The sequence below is a fragment of the Diceros bicornis genome, chromosome 4 (genome assembly GCF_020826845.1).
Source record: "Diceros bicornis minor isolate mBicDic1 chromosome 4, mDicBic1.mat.cur, whole genome shotgun sequence".
Classification (NCBI taxonomy): domain Eukaryota; kingdom Metazoa; phylum Chordata; class Mammalia; order Perissodactyla; family Rhinocerotidae; genus Diceros; species Diceros bicornis.
The window spans coordinates 6,222,085-6,236,836 of record NC_080743.1 but is presented as its reverse complement, the minus strand read 5'-3'; the positions used below and the strand labels follow the sequence as shown (position 1 = coordinate 6,236,836).

Below are 14,752 nucleotides of genomic sequence, written 5' to 3'. Positions count from 1 at the left end.
ACAGCACTGATCCTGACATAAGTCCTGGTATAGAGTGGCTGCTTTATAAATTGTTGCATGAATGGCCCTCTGGACTGGTTGCCATTGCTGGTAAGAGTTTTGGTTTCCACCCTCTCCTTTCCCCTTTCTGGCCAGCATAGCCCAGAAAGTTGTAGGAACCCTGATTGGAGTCTCTAGGTCCACATGGTGGAGGATGTAACCTTCAGGCTCTGGAGAAGGCAGGTGAGGTATCTGGGTTAGATCCAACTCTCAGTTCCCGAGTCACCCTGAGCAGGCTTGCTTGCCCTCTAGCTGCAAGCAGACCTGATGGTAGCATGCAGGGGTGATGACACTGGAGCAGGGGACTGCTGTGTCACTAGATGGGGCATGCTGTGCTGGCTGGGGGTACATCGACGTTCCAAGCTTCAAGCTTCTCCACTCGGAGCATGAGGGAGCCGCACCCCATCTTTAACTGATCCAGAGTCAGCTTCTCACCACAGGAGAAGGTGAGCGGGTGAAGGGAGCTTGAGGGGAAAACAGAGAGAGAGATGTGCTGCGGCTCTGGTTCCCCCAGAGGGTGGGTTACAGGAGCCTCATGTGAAGGGAGATAGTCCATGTTGGAGGGTAAGTAGCCCTCGTGGGTGGGAAGGTAGTCCACCGGGAGGACTGTCAAGGGGCTGGCTGGGTTTCCCGGCTTTGCGTCGGGGCTCCTGCTCCCCAGCACCTTGTACAGATTCGCTAGTTGTCCTGTCTCGGCTGTGAGGGCTCTTGCAGGTGGTGGGCTTGAGGCACTGTATGCTGCATCTTCCCCAGAGGTGTAGTGACCTTGGACTCCTTGTCCCTTGTCTGGCCACTTGGGGCGATGGGGATGTCTGAAGACTGGGGTCACTTGATGAAGAACCTCATTGATGACCAGGGGCTCAGGTTCTTCAGGAGTGGGCCAGTCTGTCAGGAGCCTGTCCAAGGGCAGCAGTGTCTTCTCCTGAGAAAGGAGAGGAAGAGGCTTATGTGGCTGTTAAGTAGCCTTGACAACCAACTTCTCCAGGGTTCTAAAAGGCCTCCCAGCCTGCACTGCCTAGTCAGCTTGGGGCAGGACGCTGGGGGCCCTTGGCTTTGCAAGGTAAGAGAGGCAGTTAGTGTCGGCAGGCACACAGGCGGGAGCCATGGACTCCTTTCAGTGTGAGTGCATCACTGCGCTGCTCAACCTTGAACCAAACTGCACTGGCTGCTTTTCCTCTAGGATAGAGGGCATGGTGGGTGCGAAGGAAAGGCCGAGCTTGCCTCTGGCTGGGGGAGGAGGCAGGGAGGACTTTAAAAGGGGCACACTTGAGGCTGGCCCTGTGGCGTAGCGGTTAAATGCACGATCTCCGCTGCTGGCGGCCCGAGTTCAGATCCCGGGCGTGCACCGACACACCTCTTGTCAGGCCATGCTGTGGCGGCCTCCCACATAAAGTGGAGGAAGATGGGCACGGATGTTAGCTCAGTGCCAGTCTTCCTCAGCAAAAAAAAAGAGGAGGATTGGCATGGATCTTAGCTCAGGGCTGATCTTCCTCACCAAAAAAAAAAAAAAAAAAAAAAAAAAACGGGTCCCACTCAAGCTGCATCCTGAAAGATATATGGTATTTTCCAGGTAGGGAGGTGGTAGGTAAGGAGGACGGGTCTATTCTGGAACCTGCTAGTTCTTTCTTAGGACAGGCAAACTGAGGCTTCAGAATAGGAGTCATGTGACGAGAGGACTTCTAAGGGATGCTAAGGAGTTTGGGCTTTGATACAACTACTGAGAGGTTTTAGGCAAGGTAATATCCTCATCAGTTCTGCTCTTAAGAAAGACCCCTCTGGGATAACTTTTTTGGGAGAAATTTTCACTCTTTTTTTCCTACAGCTAGTTCTCTGTTACTTCTCTTGATTACTTTCTCTTTCTCAGCCTCACATCAGTTGCCAGCTCTTCAGCGTCATATCTCTTTCCTTCCCAAACTTACGGCTGATTCCTGAGGCCAGGTTCAAGCACTTTAGTAACATTGGGGCTCTCCTTACATCCTCGAAACTGTCTTTTACACGGTCTGCTTGATCTTTCTCAAGCAGCGCTCCCAGCCTTTAACGACTCAGGCTTCCATACGCAGCGAAGCTTCCAGCCCTTAGCCTGGCAGAGGGTTCCTGCACCTTCCTCCACCTTCCCATGTTTCTGCTCAGAAACTATTGAAGGCACACTGTCCTGGTCTTCCTGACACACTTTCTTCTCAGCGCCTCCACCACACTTCCACGGCCAGCCTCCGCCCTGCTTCTGTCTGCTGCACCATCTCCTGCCTGACCCCGTCTCGTTCATGAAGCCCCTGGTGACTGTTCCCTCCCCTGGACTCCTACAACAGCCAGCAGAGAAACCACCCCTTAGGTTCTTGCCACATGATGCTTTGTACTGTCAATTTTTTTTTCTTTTTACATGTCCATAAGTCCGTCTATGAGCAGGGACCATGTCTTAAGGGAGGAGTAGGATGACAAAAAATAGCCTCGGGACAGGGCAAACCTGTAGGACTAGTCCCAACTCGCACACCCTACAGCTTGGGAAAATTCTCTGGCCTTTGGTTCCCTCGTGTGTTAAATGCCAAATTGTGCAAGAGCGGTTTGGTCTGCGGCCTTTGATGTCCTCGTCCTTGCCTTGAGCGTGGCAAGCGTCCAAAAAGTGAGCGATGGTGCTGTCTCGGGACAGACGTCCACAAGGGGCCCTGACAAGCTAGAGGGCACGTGTGTGTTTCTTTTTCAGGAGGCTGCTCTCTTCCCATCACTGCGCAGACTGGCCCTGGCATGTCGGTCTGCTTGGAACACGGCCAGTGGCTCTGGGAAGCAGAGCCTCCACGAGCGCTGCTGCCACAGATGTGGGCGAGATTACACGGGGCGCGGAAACCGCGGCTTGTTCTCACGAGGTGAGGCATTCGCTCTGCCTTCTTGGAAGCTCTGGCAGTACTGACAGAGGCTGCTCCTCGGCCTTGAGGAAGCGGGCCCTCTGGCTGACAAGTCCTGGGGCAGGGCCTCTTAGATCACTATTGGCCCAGGGACCTCGGGCACACTATTTTAAGCTTTTACAAGCTCAAAATGGATAACATCCCAGTGATCCCCTTTATCATTTGGCCTTTTCCTCCAGAGCTGTAAGACGCGTGGTTTTTTTAGCCACATATAAAGAAATGGCAGGAGGATGTAAGGCTGAGAACTCCACACATTTGTTGGAGGTGAAGGACTGTCGTGTTTCTGATGTCTGCCTCAGCCCATCACCAGGAGCGCAATTTGAATCTTTAAAAACAGTCTCCCCACTTCAAGGGTCAAGTGACTGGCGTTCTGGGGCTGCCTCAAGGCCTTCATCACGCATGCCATGTTTAAGCTAAATTTTTTTAAATTTTCTAATTCACCAGTTATTTTTGCAAAAGAAATATATGCATATACTTTTGTAAAAAATTTTAAAAGTTCAAAGGGAATTTGTAATGAAAATTAAGTGGCCCTCATATCCCCAACCCCCTCCCCAAAAGCAACCAGCAGTGTCAGTTTCATACGTAGGCTTCCAGAAAGATCCCGTGCACATGCTGGGGGGTGGGGTGGGGGGGGTGTGTGTGTGTATAAAATCTCCCTCCTTTTTATACAAGTGAGAATCCACTTCAGACAATTGTTACAAACTTTGGTTTTTCACTTTTAAATATCTTAGAGATAGATCTCTTTTTTTTTCAGTACTTGCATGATGTCCTGTTGTATGGAGGCACCCAAATGTTTAAGCTGCCCTCCTGGTGGCAGGTTACTTATGCCCAGTTTTTGGCTTCTATTACAGTGCTGCGATGAACATACTTATACTCTACAACGTGGGCCATGTGTGTGGCAATTTCTGTTGCCTTTTCCCTGTGTCTCTTTCTCTAACCCTCTGTATGTCTTTCTCAGCATCTCTTCTAGGCTTTTTATGGGCCCTGCAGCCTCTGGATCCCCTCAGGCCCAGGCAGAGGCAAACAAAGCCCAGGACACCAAAGCTACCAGCCTGGGAGCCAGGTGTCTGCGACTGACCCAGCGCGGCTTCCCCCCGTGCTATTTCAGGCTTTCAGGACAAGGGACTGTGGAATCTCAGCAGTGGAAGAGAGAGGTCTGAAGGCTCAGCTGATTCACCTTCTGGTACTGACTCCCCTCCAACACTAGCAGTGGATCCCTGTCAAATGCCTTCCCATAGGTCATCACACGACTGCTACCAGGGAAGGGCCCCGGGTGTGAACACCTCTTTAGTTTATTCAGCTCGGGGTGTTGACTGCTAAAAACACTGCTCTCACACTGTGCTTAAAGATCTGTTAGGACATAGATAATGTAGATGTATATAATGTAGAAAGGTCTTTTAGGATGTAGATTATGGGGGACAGCAATCCTACTGTATGTGAATCCAGGATTCACCATTTACTAGCTGACTGATGTTGGGCAAGTTCCTTAGTCCTCTGTGGCTCAGTTTCCTCATCTGAAAAATGAGGATAATAATAGTACAACCTCGTAAAGCTGTTGAGTGGATTAGATGTTAATGCATAAAAAATGTTTTTTCAAAATGCCAATATAGAAGGTAATATATATATGTCTATCTAAACATATAAATATATTATTTTATAATACAATTATATATATTTAATTATATATCATGTATATGACATATAATATATATATATATAATTTTAAAAAGTATCATGTATTAGCTACTATTATTATTACTGTTCTTGCCATCATAACTTAACAGGGACAAAACCCTTCAATAGAGAGATGAGACTTTAAATATGAATCTTTCTGGGAAGAAAGTGAACGATCTTTGCCTTGTATGACCCATGTGCTTCACATGGCATCTTACTTAATCCTCACAACAGTGTCCATGGGAGATGTTGTCAATTTCTGTTTAACAGAAGATGAAGCTAGGGCTCAGATTGTCAGGCAAGTTGCCCAAGGGTCATCTACATGGTACATGGCAGAGGAGGGGTTTGCATCCAAGCCTTATTTCAAAGGCACTAAACAGCAGTGACTTACATCCCGAGTGAGGCAGACGTGGCTAAGACCAGCTCTTTCCTTGAGCAGTGGCTGGGACCACTGGCTTCTGGCCTGCGGAAGGATGTGGAAGATGGAATGCATTGGGTAACTGAGGAGAAGGGCTATAAGCAGGGAGAAAGGGAGTGTGGGGCTGCCAAGGCCCGGGGCAATGGGAAGACGTTGGCATACTGCTTCCTTCCCCTTTGCTCCGCTTAAATGCGCAGTCTTGTTCCAGATTCAGATGCCTTCACCTTCCAGACCTTCCACCAGAGCTGGACATCGTGCCCACTGTGAGCCGTCTCACCTCCTTAGACCGTGTGGCAGCAGCTCCCTTCGCTTCCTGTTCTCTCGGCTCCCTCATCTGCCCGCCAAGCAACCTCTCCTTCTTGAACATCTTTTCCTTGCACAATGGAGTGATGTACTGGCTTCGTGCCAAGACCAAAATAGTCGGGGCTCTATTTATCGGTTCTCTGCTCAGACAGGACTGGGATGTCACGGTAAAGCTTCAGTTTTCTTGAATTTGGATGAGTCAATGCTCAGGCTAGTACTTGGCAAGAATACTTGGTTTTTCATTTCTTTTAAAGTGAAGTGGAGGTGAGGAGGGGAACATACGGCACGGGGAGGAACGGAACGCTGTGGGCCTTGAGTCTTCTGGTCATAAGCTTCTGGGAGTCCCTGTGCCTTGACTGTGGGCTCAGGTGGTAACTAGCACGAGCGACTTCAGCACCAGGCTTCCTGGTAACTACGATGGGAAACTTAGATGTGCTGACCTCTAGAACCCCACCGCCTGACCACGCAGGCTTTATGCCTTACCTCCACAAGCGGGTATTTCTTGGCCCAAGTGCTATTCGCTGGGTCTGGAATTTCTCTGCTACACCACTGAGGTCTGAGGGCTGCCAGGAGAACAAACACCCTGTAGATAAAGGAAACAGTGACACCTGGTGAAGTGTGCACAGGGAGGCGTGGACACGCAGGTTCTCAGTGTGGTGACTTCAGTGTAGGGGGTGTTCAGCGTGGGGATATGCAAATGAGTGAAATACAAACACTGAAGGAGAAAGATGCCGGGTCATCCAAGGCTGCACTAGCGCTCTGTGAAGTTTGGAGAGATGACAAAGAGTCCTGAGGCAACCACTTGGGTCGGCTAACTAAACAATGGAGCTTTTGCTCCGAGTGATGTTGAGCGATCGCTATGTAGCCAGGCACTCGTTCGGCAAACACTGACTGAACCCCTGACGTCTGACCAGCATGGTGTGCATGCTGGGGATAGAACAGCAAACAAGAAAACTGGTCCCTACCTGTGGGGAGCTTACTATTTAGTTTTTTAGACTGTTTATAAAGAGTATGTAATGACAGGTGAAATTATTATGCTAAAATAGTAAAAAAAAAAAAAACTAGAACAAAACAGGGTACAAATGGTATAAATAGCTTGAACATAACCATGTGAAAAGAGATGCCAAGAAAAAAACACCATAGGGAAATAACCAGACTGTTAATAGTAATTGTATTGGGTGGTCAGAGGAAATGTGGGTCTTTTTTTTTCCTTCTTACATCTCTGGGTTTTTTAAACTATTTGAAAATGAGTTTATATTACTTTTATGATGTGAAAAGGAAAAAAATCTTACAAATATTTCTTATAAATGCATGCAACTTAAATATTTTGACTATTTTTAAAAAATTCAAGACCAATATGAAACATCTCTAAGACTTGGCTTTAATAAGCTTTGATGTTTAATAAGAAGGGTAAGCTTCTAGGATGTGTTAAGCCCTTTGAAACAAGAGATGTGGCCATGTGATCAGTTTTTCTCCAAAGAAATGTGAGCAGAGGTCCCTGTGACCTCGTATAGATCATGCAGATGAGGACAGTGCCCAAGGGATGGTGGGCCAAAAACGTGGAAGAAAACCGGGTCCCTAAATGACTGTGTGGAGCAGAGCTGCCAACCAACCTGGAAGACTTCCCTCAGGACTATTATATGGAAGAGAAATAAACTACTTTATTAAAGCCACTAAATTTTGGGGCCTTTGTTTTTTCAGCAGAAGCCTTCACCCTAACTGATACTCTTTCTGTGAAGACGATGCATCTGATCCTAGTTGACTCTTTTTGAGTTAAACGTGTTCAAAGTCTACCTAAAGAGAGCTCTGCTTTGAAGTATCACACACGGAGCTTCAATAAATGTTCGCCTTTCAGACATGTTCAGTGGCCGGTAGGATGACTTTGAGCTAGTTCTATTTTGACCTCTTCTCTTACTTTACACATCTGAAGAAAACTTTGTATTGAATAACTGACTCATTAAAAAAATCTCTCTCTACAAAATAATGCATGTTCACTAAGGAAATTTTAGAAAATACGGTTAAATAGAAAGAACTAAAGTCACCTATGATTTTATCCCCTGATACAACTACCACTAATATTTTGGTGTATATCCTTGGGGCACTAATTGCCACCCAATACCCACTTTCCCCTCTTCCTTAGGAAGAGGACTCTGATTTATTGGGCCGACAGTGAACCAGCTAAAAGACCACAATTTTAAGCCTCCCTTGCCTCAGCAAGTTCTGGCTGATGAGATGTAACCAAAAGGGTCATGTGTGACTTCTTCACATGAAGTCGCCTGAAAAGGGAAGGGTGGGCGCCCTCCTCTCTTCTCCCTGTAGCTGTAGAACGCCCACAAGAGGGCTATGGCTCCTGCAGCCGTTGGACCACGAGGTGACCTTCACGATGGAAGCCAACCTCAGGACGGTGGAACAGGAAGGTCCCTGATGACCGTGCGGCTGCTGCACCAGCTCTTTACCTGAGTAGTTCACTTCCTCCACCTGGGTCAGAAACTGTTAGCTTGTTTAAGTCACGTTATTTTGGCTTTTTATGTTATATACAACCAAATTTAATGCTAACTGATTTATTTTGCATATGTATGCATGAGTCATGCACTATTTTTTAAAAATGAAGGTACATATTGTTTTGCAACCTGCTTTTAAAATAGAATATACCAAATATTCATACTATTTAATCTTCTTCCACATCATCTTTAACGGGTGCATAATATGCTATATAGCATGAGATATATTGTGATTTAGTTAAGTGATCCCATATCATTGGGCGTTTAGGTTTCAAATCGTTTTCCTTTTATGAACAATACTTTAGTGAACATGTCTGAGACTAAATATCTGCATACACCTATGATATACTTAGAATTAATTTCTAGGTAGGAATTGCTAGGTTAAAGGTATAATAGTTTTTTTCTTTTCTTTTTTTTTTTTTTTTTGGTGAGGAAGATTAGCCCTGAGCTAACATCTGTTGCCAATCCTCTTTTTGCTGAGAAAGACTGGCCCTGGGCTGACATCCATGCCCATCTTCCTCTACTTTATATGGGACACCGCCACAGCATGGCTTGACAAGTGGTGCTTAGGTCTGCGCCCAGGATCCGAACCCGAGAACCCTGGGCAGCAGAAGTGGAATGCACGAACCTCTGTGCCACCGGGCTGGCCCCAAAAGTATAATATTTTTTAAAAGTTAACATACTGCCACCAAAAAAAAACTGAATAAATTTATTCTGCCACCAGCAACATATGAGAATGTCCATTTCTTTGATCCATAGCAGCAACAGTTATTATCATTTTAAAAAATACATTTACCAAATTGGCAGGTGTAACCAACTCACTTTTGCCGGAAGTAACGCATTGAGAAAATGCCCACCATGATGACAGCAATGCAAATGCTCGGTGCCACAAATGCGCTCCAATTGGCTTTACCTGAAAAGTTAGCAAACCCAGTGAGTGAGTTATCGTCAAGGAACATTTCAAAATACCAACTGCTGTGTGAACTGTCCGGGCCTCCCCACAGTTCCTGCATAGCTGGGCTCAGGAACAAGGCAAGTCGTTTCTGTCCGTTCAGTCAGGGAGAGGGGGCGGTAAGGGGGCCAATCTCTATGGTTCTAAGGGAGGAGCTCCAGCCCCACAAGGCTCCCTCCTCTAAGGGCAGAAGGAAAGCGGCCATGCTGTACAAAGCACTGGTTGTGAACTGGGAGCCCCGAACTCTAGTCCTGGCCCTGCCACTCACTGACGTGTGATCGTGGACCTCAGCTTCTCGATCTATAGAAGGTGAATGATGACGTCTGCCTTGCAGGTTGTTGTGAAGGTTAGAGGTGGTGTATGTAAAGCACATGGCAATGTATCTGAACATAGGAGGCCCTCGAGAAATGGTAGCCATTCATTTCACCAAACCATTGGATAAGCCCTCTATCTAACTAGGGTCTTTGAAATCGTTCCAATTCATTCCTATGAAAAGAACTACTGCATTTTGCTACATGTCAGAATTATTCATTAATTCATCCAACACTTATTGCGTATTGACCAATACCAGGCCCTCTTCGGTGCTAGGATACAAAGATGAATAGGACGTGGGCTCTGCTGTCTTAAGAAGTCATGACTTTCGTCCAGGAGACAGATTTGTAAACATGTAAACAGTAAACCACAACGCCATGGGATATACATAAACATGGGCATGTGCAAGGCAGTGGAGCAGAGAACAGCATGGGAAACGGCCTCATGAGCAGCTCAGGAAGCTTTCCCAAGAGGCGCAGTGTTGCAAGTTTAGGGTTGAAGGATGGATAGGAGTCGGCTAAGTAGACAGGTTAGGGAAGCGCAGACCAGACAGAACTCTGCAAGGGCATGGAAGGAGGAGACAGCACAGAGCTTTCCAGCAACTGCAGGGAGTCTGGGCCTGCTTTCAAGCACGAGTGATGAGGCTGCAGCAGAGGACACAGCTAGATGGGTGAACAGGACCAGGTCAGGGAGCCCTGGTAACAAAGTACGGATTCGAGCTTGAAGGCCCCTGGGGGACCACTGCTGGGTGGTCACAGGAGGTGGAATGTCAGCACTGGGGATCTTACAGAAAGATTCTTCTTTGAGAGAGTGAAGGACAGGCTGGGAGGGAGGTGAGCAGGGGGGACTAGAGGCCAGAGATCTGCTAGCCCCCATGAGAGGTGTGTCACCAGGGCTGAACAGGGGAGTTAGCGCCTTGTCACCACCCCGCACAGTCGGCACAATGTGACATTTCTTCAGCATCTGCCTGCCTTCCTGGCAGATGGGACAAGTCTGGAGTACCAGAAGTCGAAAGACACTGAGTCCTTAATCCAATTGACTGCTGACAAGTTAACTTTCTGGGAGATGAGAAGAGGGCTTGTCAGTTTTCCCTGTGGAGACACACCTGGCACAGAACACAGAGGCCCAAATGGTCAACTTGACACTCCATGTCACAAAGCAAGAACAGCTTGTTTTATGCTTGGAGCAGATGCAAACTAGCGCTGCCAGAGAGAACAGCGTAACTTAGCTGCTGGCAGCTCAGGCTAGCTGGGTCACTTCTTCATAGACTCTACCTTAAGTAACTCAGATCTGAGTTTGACGTGTAGTTCTGCCATTCACCACCTCTATGACCTTGGGTACACTTTTTGTACCTTACACTTGTAAAAAGGCACCCTAATCCCTCATTCCTTGATTCATTTCATGTTGAGTGCCTGGTAGTGTGGCAAGGGACAATCACGTGAGGCAGCCACTTTCCATGGTTGCGGTCAGAGTTAAATGAGTAAAAAGGATGTGCTATATGGGCTGAATTGTGTCCTCCCACCCCACAAATTCAGATGTTGGAAGTTCTAACCTGCAATACCTCAGAAAGTGCCCTTATTTGGAAATAGGGTCATTGCAGATGTGATTAGTTAAGACGAGGTCAGACTGGAGGAGGGTGGCCCCTAATCCACAATGACTGGTGTCCTTATAAAAAGGGGACATTTAAATACACAGACACACACGGGGAAAGCTCCATGTGAAGATGAAGGCAAAGATCTACAAGCCAAGGAACGCCCAAGATTGCCACCGGACACAAGGTGAGGGGCGTGGGACAGGTTCTCTCACAGCCCTCGGAAGCCAACTCTGCTGACATCTGGACCTCGGACTCCCAGCCTCCAGAGCTGTGAGGAAATCAGTTTCTGTTGTTAAGCCACTGAGTTTGTGGTCCTGTGTTCCAGGAGCCCTAGCAAACTAATAGAGTACACAAAGTGCTTAACACAATGGCTGGTGCAAAACAACTATCTGATATGCAAGAGCTGCTCTTGTTATTGTTGAGATTATTCTCCTCGTTCATTGAACAGATATTGAGTGAACGGGTCCTATGTGCTGGGCACCATTCTAGACCTTGAAGACGGAGATAAACAGACGCCAGTCCCTGCCTACTGGATGTAGAGTTTTGAACACAGGTCAAATGTGCATTATGAAGGAAATATGGAGATGCCGTTGGGAAGGCTTCCTGGAGGAGGAAACAAAACTATGGTGAGTTTTGAAAAACGGGTAGACACTGTCTCCAAGCAGACAGTGAAGTGGTAGGGCACTCCAGTTAGCGGAAACAGCAAGCATAAAGGTGTAGCAGCAAGGAAGTAATGAGTGAATTAAAGATAATCTCTACGTCAAATGTACTGGGAGTGTACACCCACTCCAGGGTGGACTCGCCATCCTTAAAGTCATTTCTTACCTTGCAGACAAAATTCCCTCTCATTTCCTCGGGGGCTTTCGCCAGCAGCTGTCAGAGCTGTCATCCACAGGATGTATGTCACTCTGGGCCGCAGGCTGTCTATGGGATGGGAATTTGGGGAAACCCTATAGGGAATTTCTGAGAGGAAGATGAAGACAGGCACATATTAATGAAAATATTTGACTGTGGCTTTTACTCATTGTTTTTTTGTCAATGCTTCATTTAATTTGAAAGAGAAAAGCACATTGCTGTTTTAAAATAGTCCTGATTCATTAGTACTTAATACTTTAATAGGCCCTAGACACCGTCATTTATGGAGGCCCCACTTCACAGCATATCAAAAGAATTAAATATTTTTTCTGAGGTGAAATTTTTTCTTTAATTAATTAATTAATTATTATTATTTTTGGCTGAGGAAGATTGGCCCTGAGCTAACATCTGTGCCCATCTTCCTCCATTTTTTTATGTAGGTCACCGCCACAGCATGGCTTGGTGAGTGGTACGTAGATCTGTGCCTGGGATCTGAACCTGTGAACCCCAGGCCACCAAAGCAGAGTGCACGAGCCTAACCACTATGCCACCAGGCTGGCCCCTGAGGTAAAATCTTTTCAAAGAATTGTATCACTTTGCTTTTGAAATTATTTACCTGTAGTAACTCCCTTTATTTCCTATGACTATACTGTTTCCAGCATTTATCAGGTATATTTGAGAACTCTCGGGGAGGAAATTAAATGTACAAATCGTTTTCAGTGGAATTTTTAAGAATCCTAAGTTTAGCAATTAATGAAATAAGAATTTAAGTAACGTTTAGTAATGTTGACTTTCCACTTTTTTTGTAGGCTCTGGGTGCTGGGCTCACTGGCCTTAATATGATGACCTGCTTCCATTTGACAAAAAATCTAAAAACGAGAGCAATGGTACTTAGATTGGATTAATGTGGCAGTTTAAGCCTAGATGATCAGTCCCTGTGCCCCCAGCGCCTCGGCAGGGAAGATTCTGGGTTTTGAGCAACGCACTGAGGCTGTTCTTCTCCTCCAAGAAACATGAGCGTCAGCAGCCTTCAGTAAACAGGCCAGCTCCTCCAGCTGTCTGCTGGGTGTGAGGTTCGGAGTGGCCTCGCAAAAGCTGGGAAGGCCTGTAAAGTCCTGCCAGCCTGCTCCGCAGACGCACGCCTGCGCTGGGATCATGCGGGAACCCAGGACTCAGCACTCCGTGCCTCCACACAATCCCCAGGGCAAGTCCACGATCTCCTGTCTGCGGAATGTCTTTCAACAGTCACAAATATTTATTGTCTGCTCTGGAAAAGGCACCAAGTATACAAAGGCATAGAATCTGCCTCCAAGAGTTTACCATCTAGTGGGGAAAACAGAACCTCACGCTCCCCACCCTGCTTAGTATGGGTGAGCAGCAAGATGGACCCGTCCACTCTGCCCACAGGGGCTGAGGCCTGAGCAGATCATTTAACAGCTGTGACTAGCAGAGCAATTGCTGTATTTTACATCCTGTTGAGAAAAAGTACCCTGTGGAAAATTCCCAAGCCGCTTCTAACCTGATGAAATTGCTTGCACAGACTTCAGCTAGATGATTGAACTGAAAAATCTCTTTCCTTGCTCCTAAGGCAGAGGATTAAAAACTTAATTTTGGAGAGACCTTCTGCTCATGTCCTGCAGCAAAGCATCAGCAACTGTCTGACTGTATAAGGGCATCTCAGCTCTGGGAGCGAATGAAATGTTGGAACAGAAGGGAAGGGATGTGTGTGGTTTGTTGGGCCGAAAAAGTTGATACACACACAAACACATGTATATCTGAAGAATAAAACTAGAACCTCTCGGGGGGAGCAGTGAGGAGGGTGAGGCGTCAGCAGTTTGGCTGGCAAACAGGTTGAGTTGAGTAATGGGAGAAAGAAGGCAAGAAGTCACGCAGGAAATACTTGTTCTGCTGCCTCGGTGGGGCCGTGATCTCCGCAGAAAGAGAGCCATTCAGTCCATAGAGTCTGAAACTTTAAACTCAGGGTGATTAAATGACAAAGGCACTAGCTTAGGAAGATGTGATGGTCGCCATTCATCTGAAAGGCTGCAGGTAAGAAGGTCAAGTGGCAGCAGGCAGAAGAGCTGCATTGTTACTGGAAATTAGTTTTTTATTTTTATTTTATTTTTTTAATTAATTTTTTTTTTTGTGAGGAGGACTACCCTGAGCTAACATTTGATGCCAGTCCTCCCCTTTTTTCCTTGAGGAAGATTGGCCTTGGGCTGACATCCGTGCTCATCCTCCTCTACTTTATATGACGCCGCCACAGCACGGCTTAGCAAGCGGTGCATTGGTGCGCACCCGGGATCCGAACCTGCAAACCCCAGGCCGCCGCAGCGGAGCGCGCGCACTTAACCGCTGTGCCACCGGGCCGGCCCTCTGGAAATTAGTTTTTACCTAACAGTCTACATTGGTTTAACAAAGTGTAGGGCAGTATTCACCCATTTGTTATTCCACAAATACTGTTTTCACTAAGCACCGACTGTGTGCCTGGGTGTATTGTAGGTACAGGGGAGACAATGGTGAGCAAATTGCCATGGCTTCTGCTCTCATGATGCTGAGTCTGTTGGCAAAAACTGCCAAGTAGTAACAAAGTGTAATGTGTACGCCAGTAGAGAAGTGCACTCGCCATTGGCTGTGCACCAGAATCACCTGTGGAACGTACCAAGATGCAGACACCCGGGCCCCAGCCCAGGTCTGCCCTCCCTTCTCCTGCCCAGGCAGGGCCGAGCGCTCCTCCTGCACTCTGCCTGGGCTGGAAGACGGCCCTTCCTCCTCGGACGCCATCCTCCTCTTGCTGTTGTGGTGCCTCTCACCTGGTGTCTCTCTCCCTCCTCCGCCACCTACCGCCCTCTGCTGCTCTCTAGCAGCCACACTTGTGAATCCACTGTGATTTCTGGTTGCCAAATGCGATCAGCAGTTGTCAGTCCTTGATTACAGCAGCTGCATCACTTCCCTGCACCTTCCATCTCCCTCAGTAGACTGGGAGCTTGAGGAAGATAGGGAGCGGGTCTTATTCATCAAGAAGTGCTTACTGAATAAAAGGGAAATTTAATCTAAACTGATTGAATCTGTGCCTCCTCCCCTTTTATTTTAAAATACGCTTTTATAGACTTTAGATTCATCAGATTTGTGGCAAAATAAGGTGGGTATTTTCTTCAACATCTACAAGAGCAGCTTTAAGAACCAACTGACGATGTTGATCTTTCT

The 14,752-nt window shown here is 47.1% G+C and overlaps 1 protein-coding gene across 1 annotated transcript in view; it reads right to left on the bottom strand.

The window, feature by feature from the left end:
* Positions 1 to 355: 355 nt before the first annotated feature.
* IL12RB2 (interleukin 12 receptor subunit beta 2) overlaps positions 356 to 14,752 on the bottom strand; it is a 63,682-nt gene continuing 49,285 nt past the window's right edge. Inside the window, exons 13-16 of the mRNA XM_058540318.1 lie at positions 11,516 to 11,653; positions 8,655 to 8,745; positions 5,815 to 5,914; positions 356 to 961 (exon numbers count right to left, since the gene is read on the bottom strand). Coding sequence (XP_058396301.1) covers positions 356 to 961; positions 5,815 to 5,914; positions 8,655 to 8,745; positions 11,516 to 11,653 — 935 coding nt within the window. The remainder of the gene's footprint in view (positions 962 to 5,814; positions 5,915 to 8,654; positions 8,746 to 11,515; positions 11,654 to 14,752) is intronic.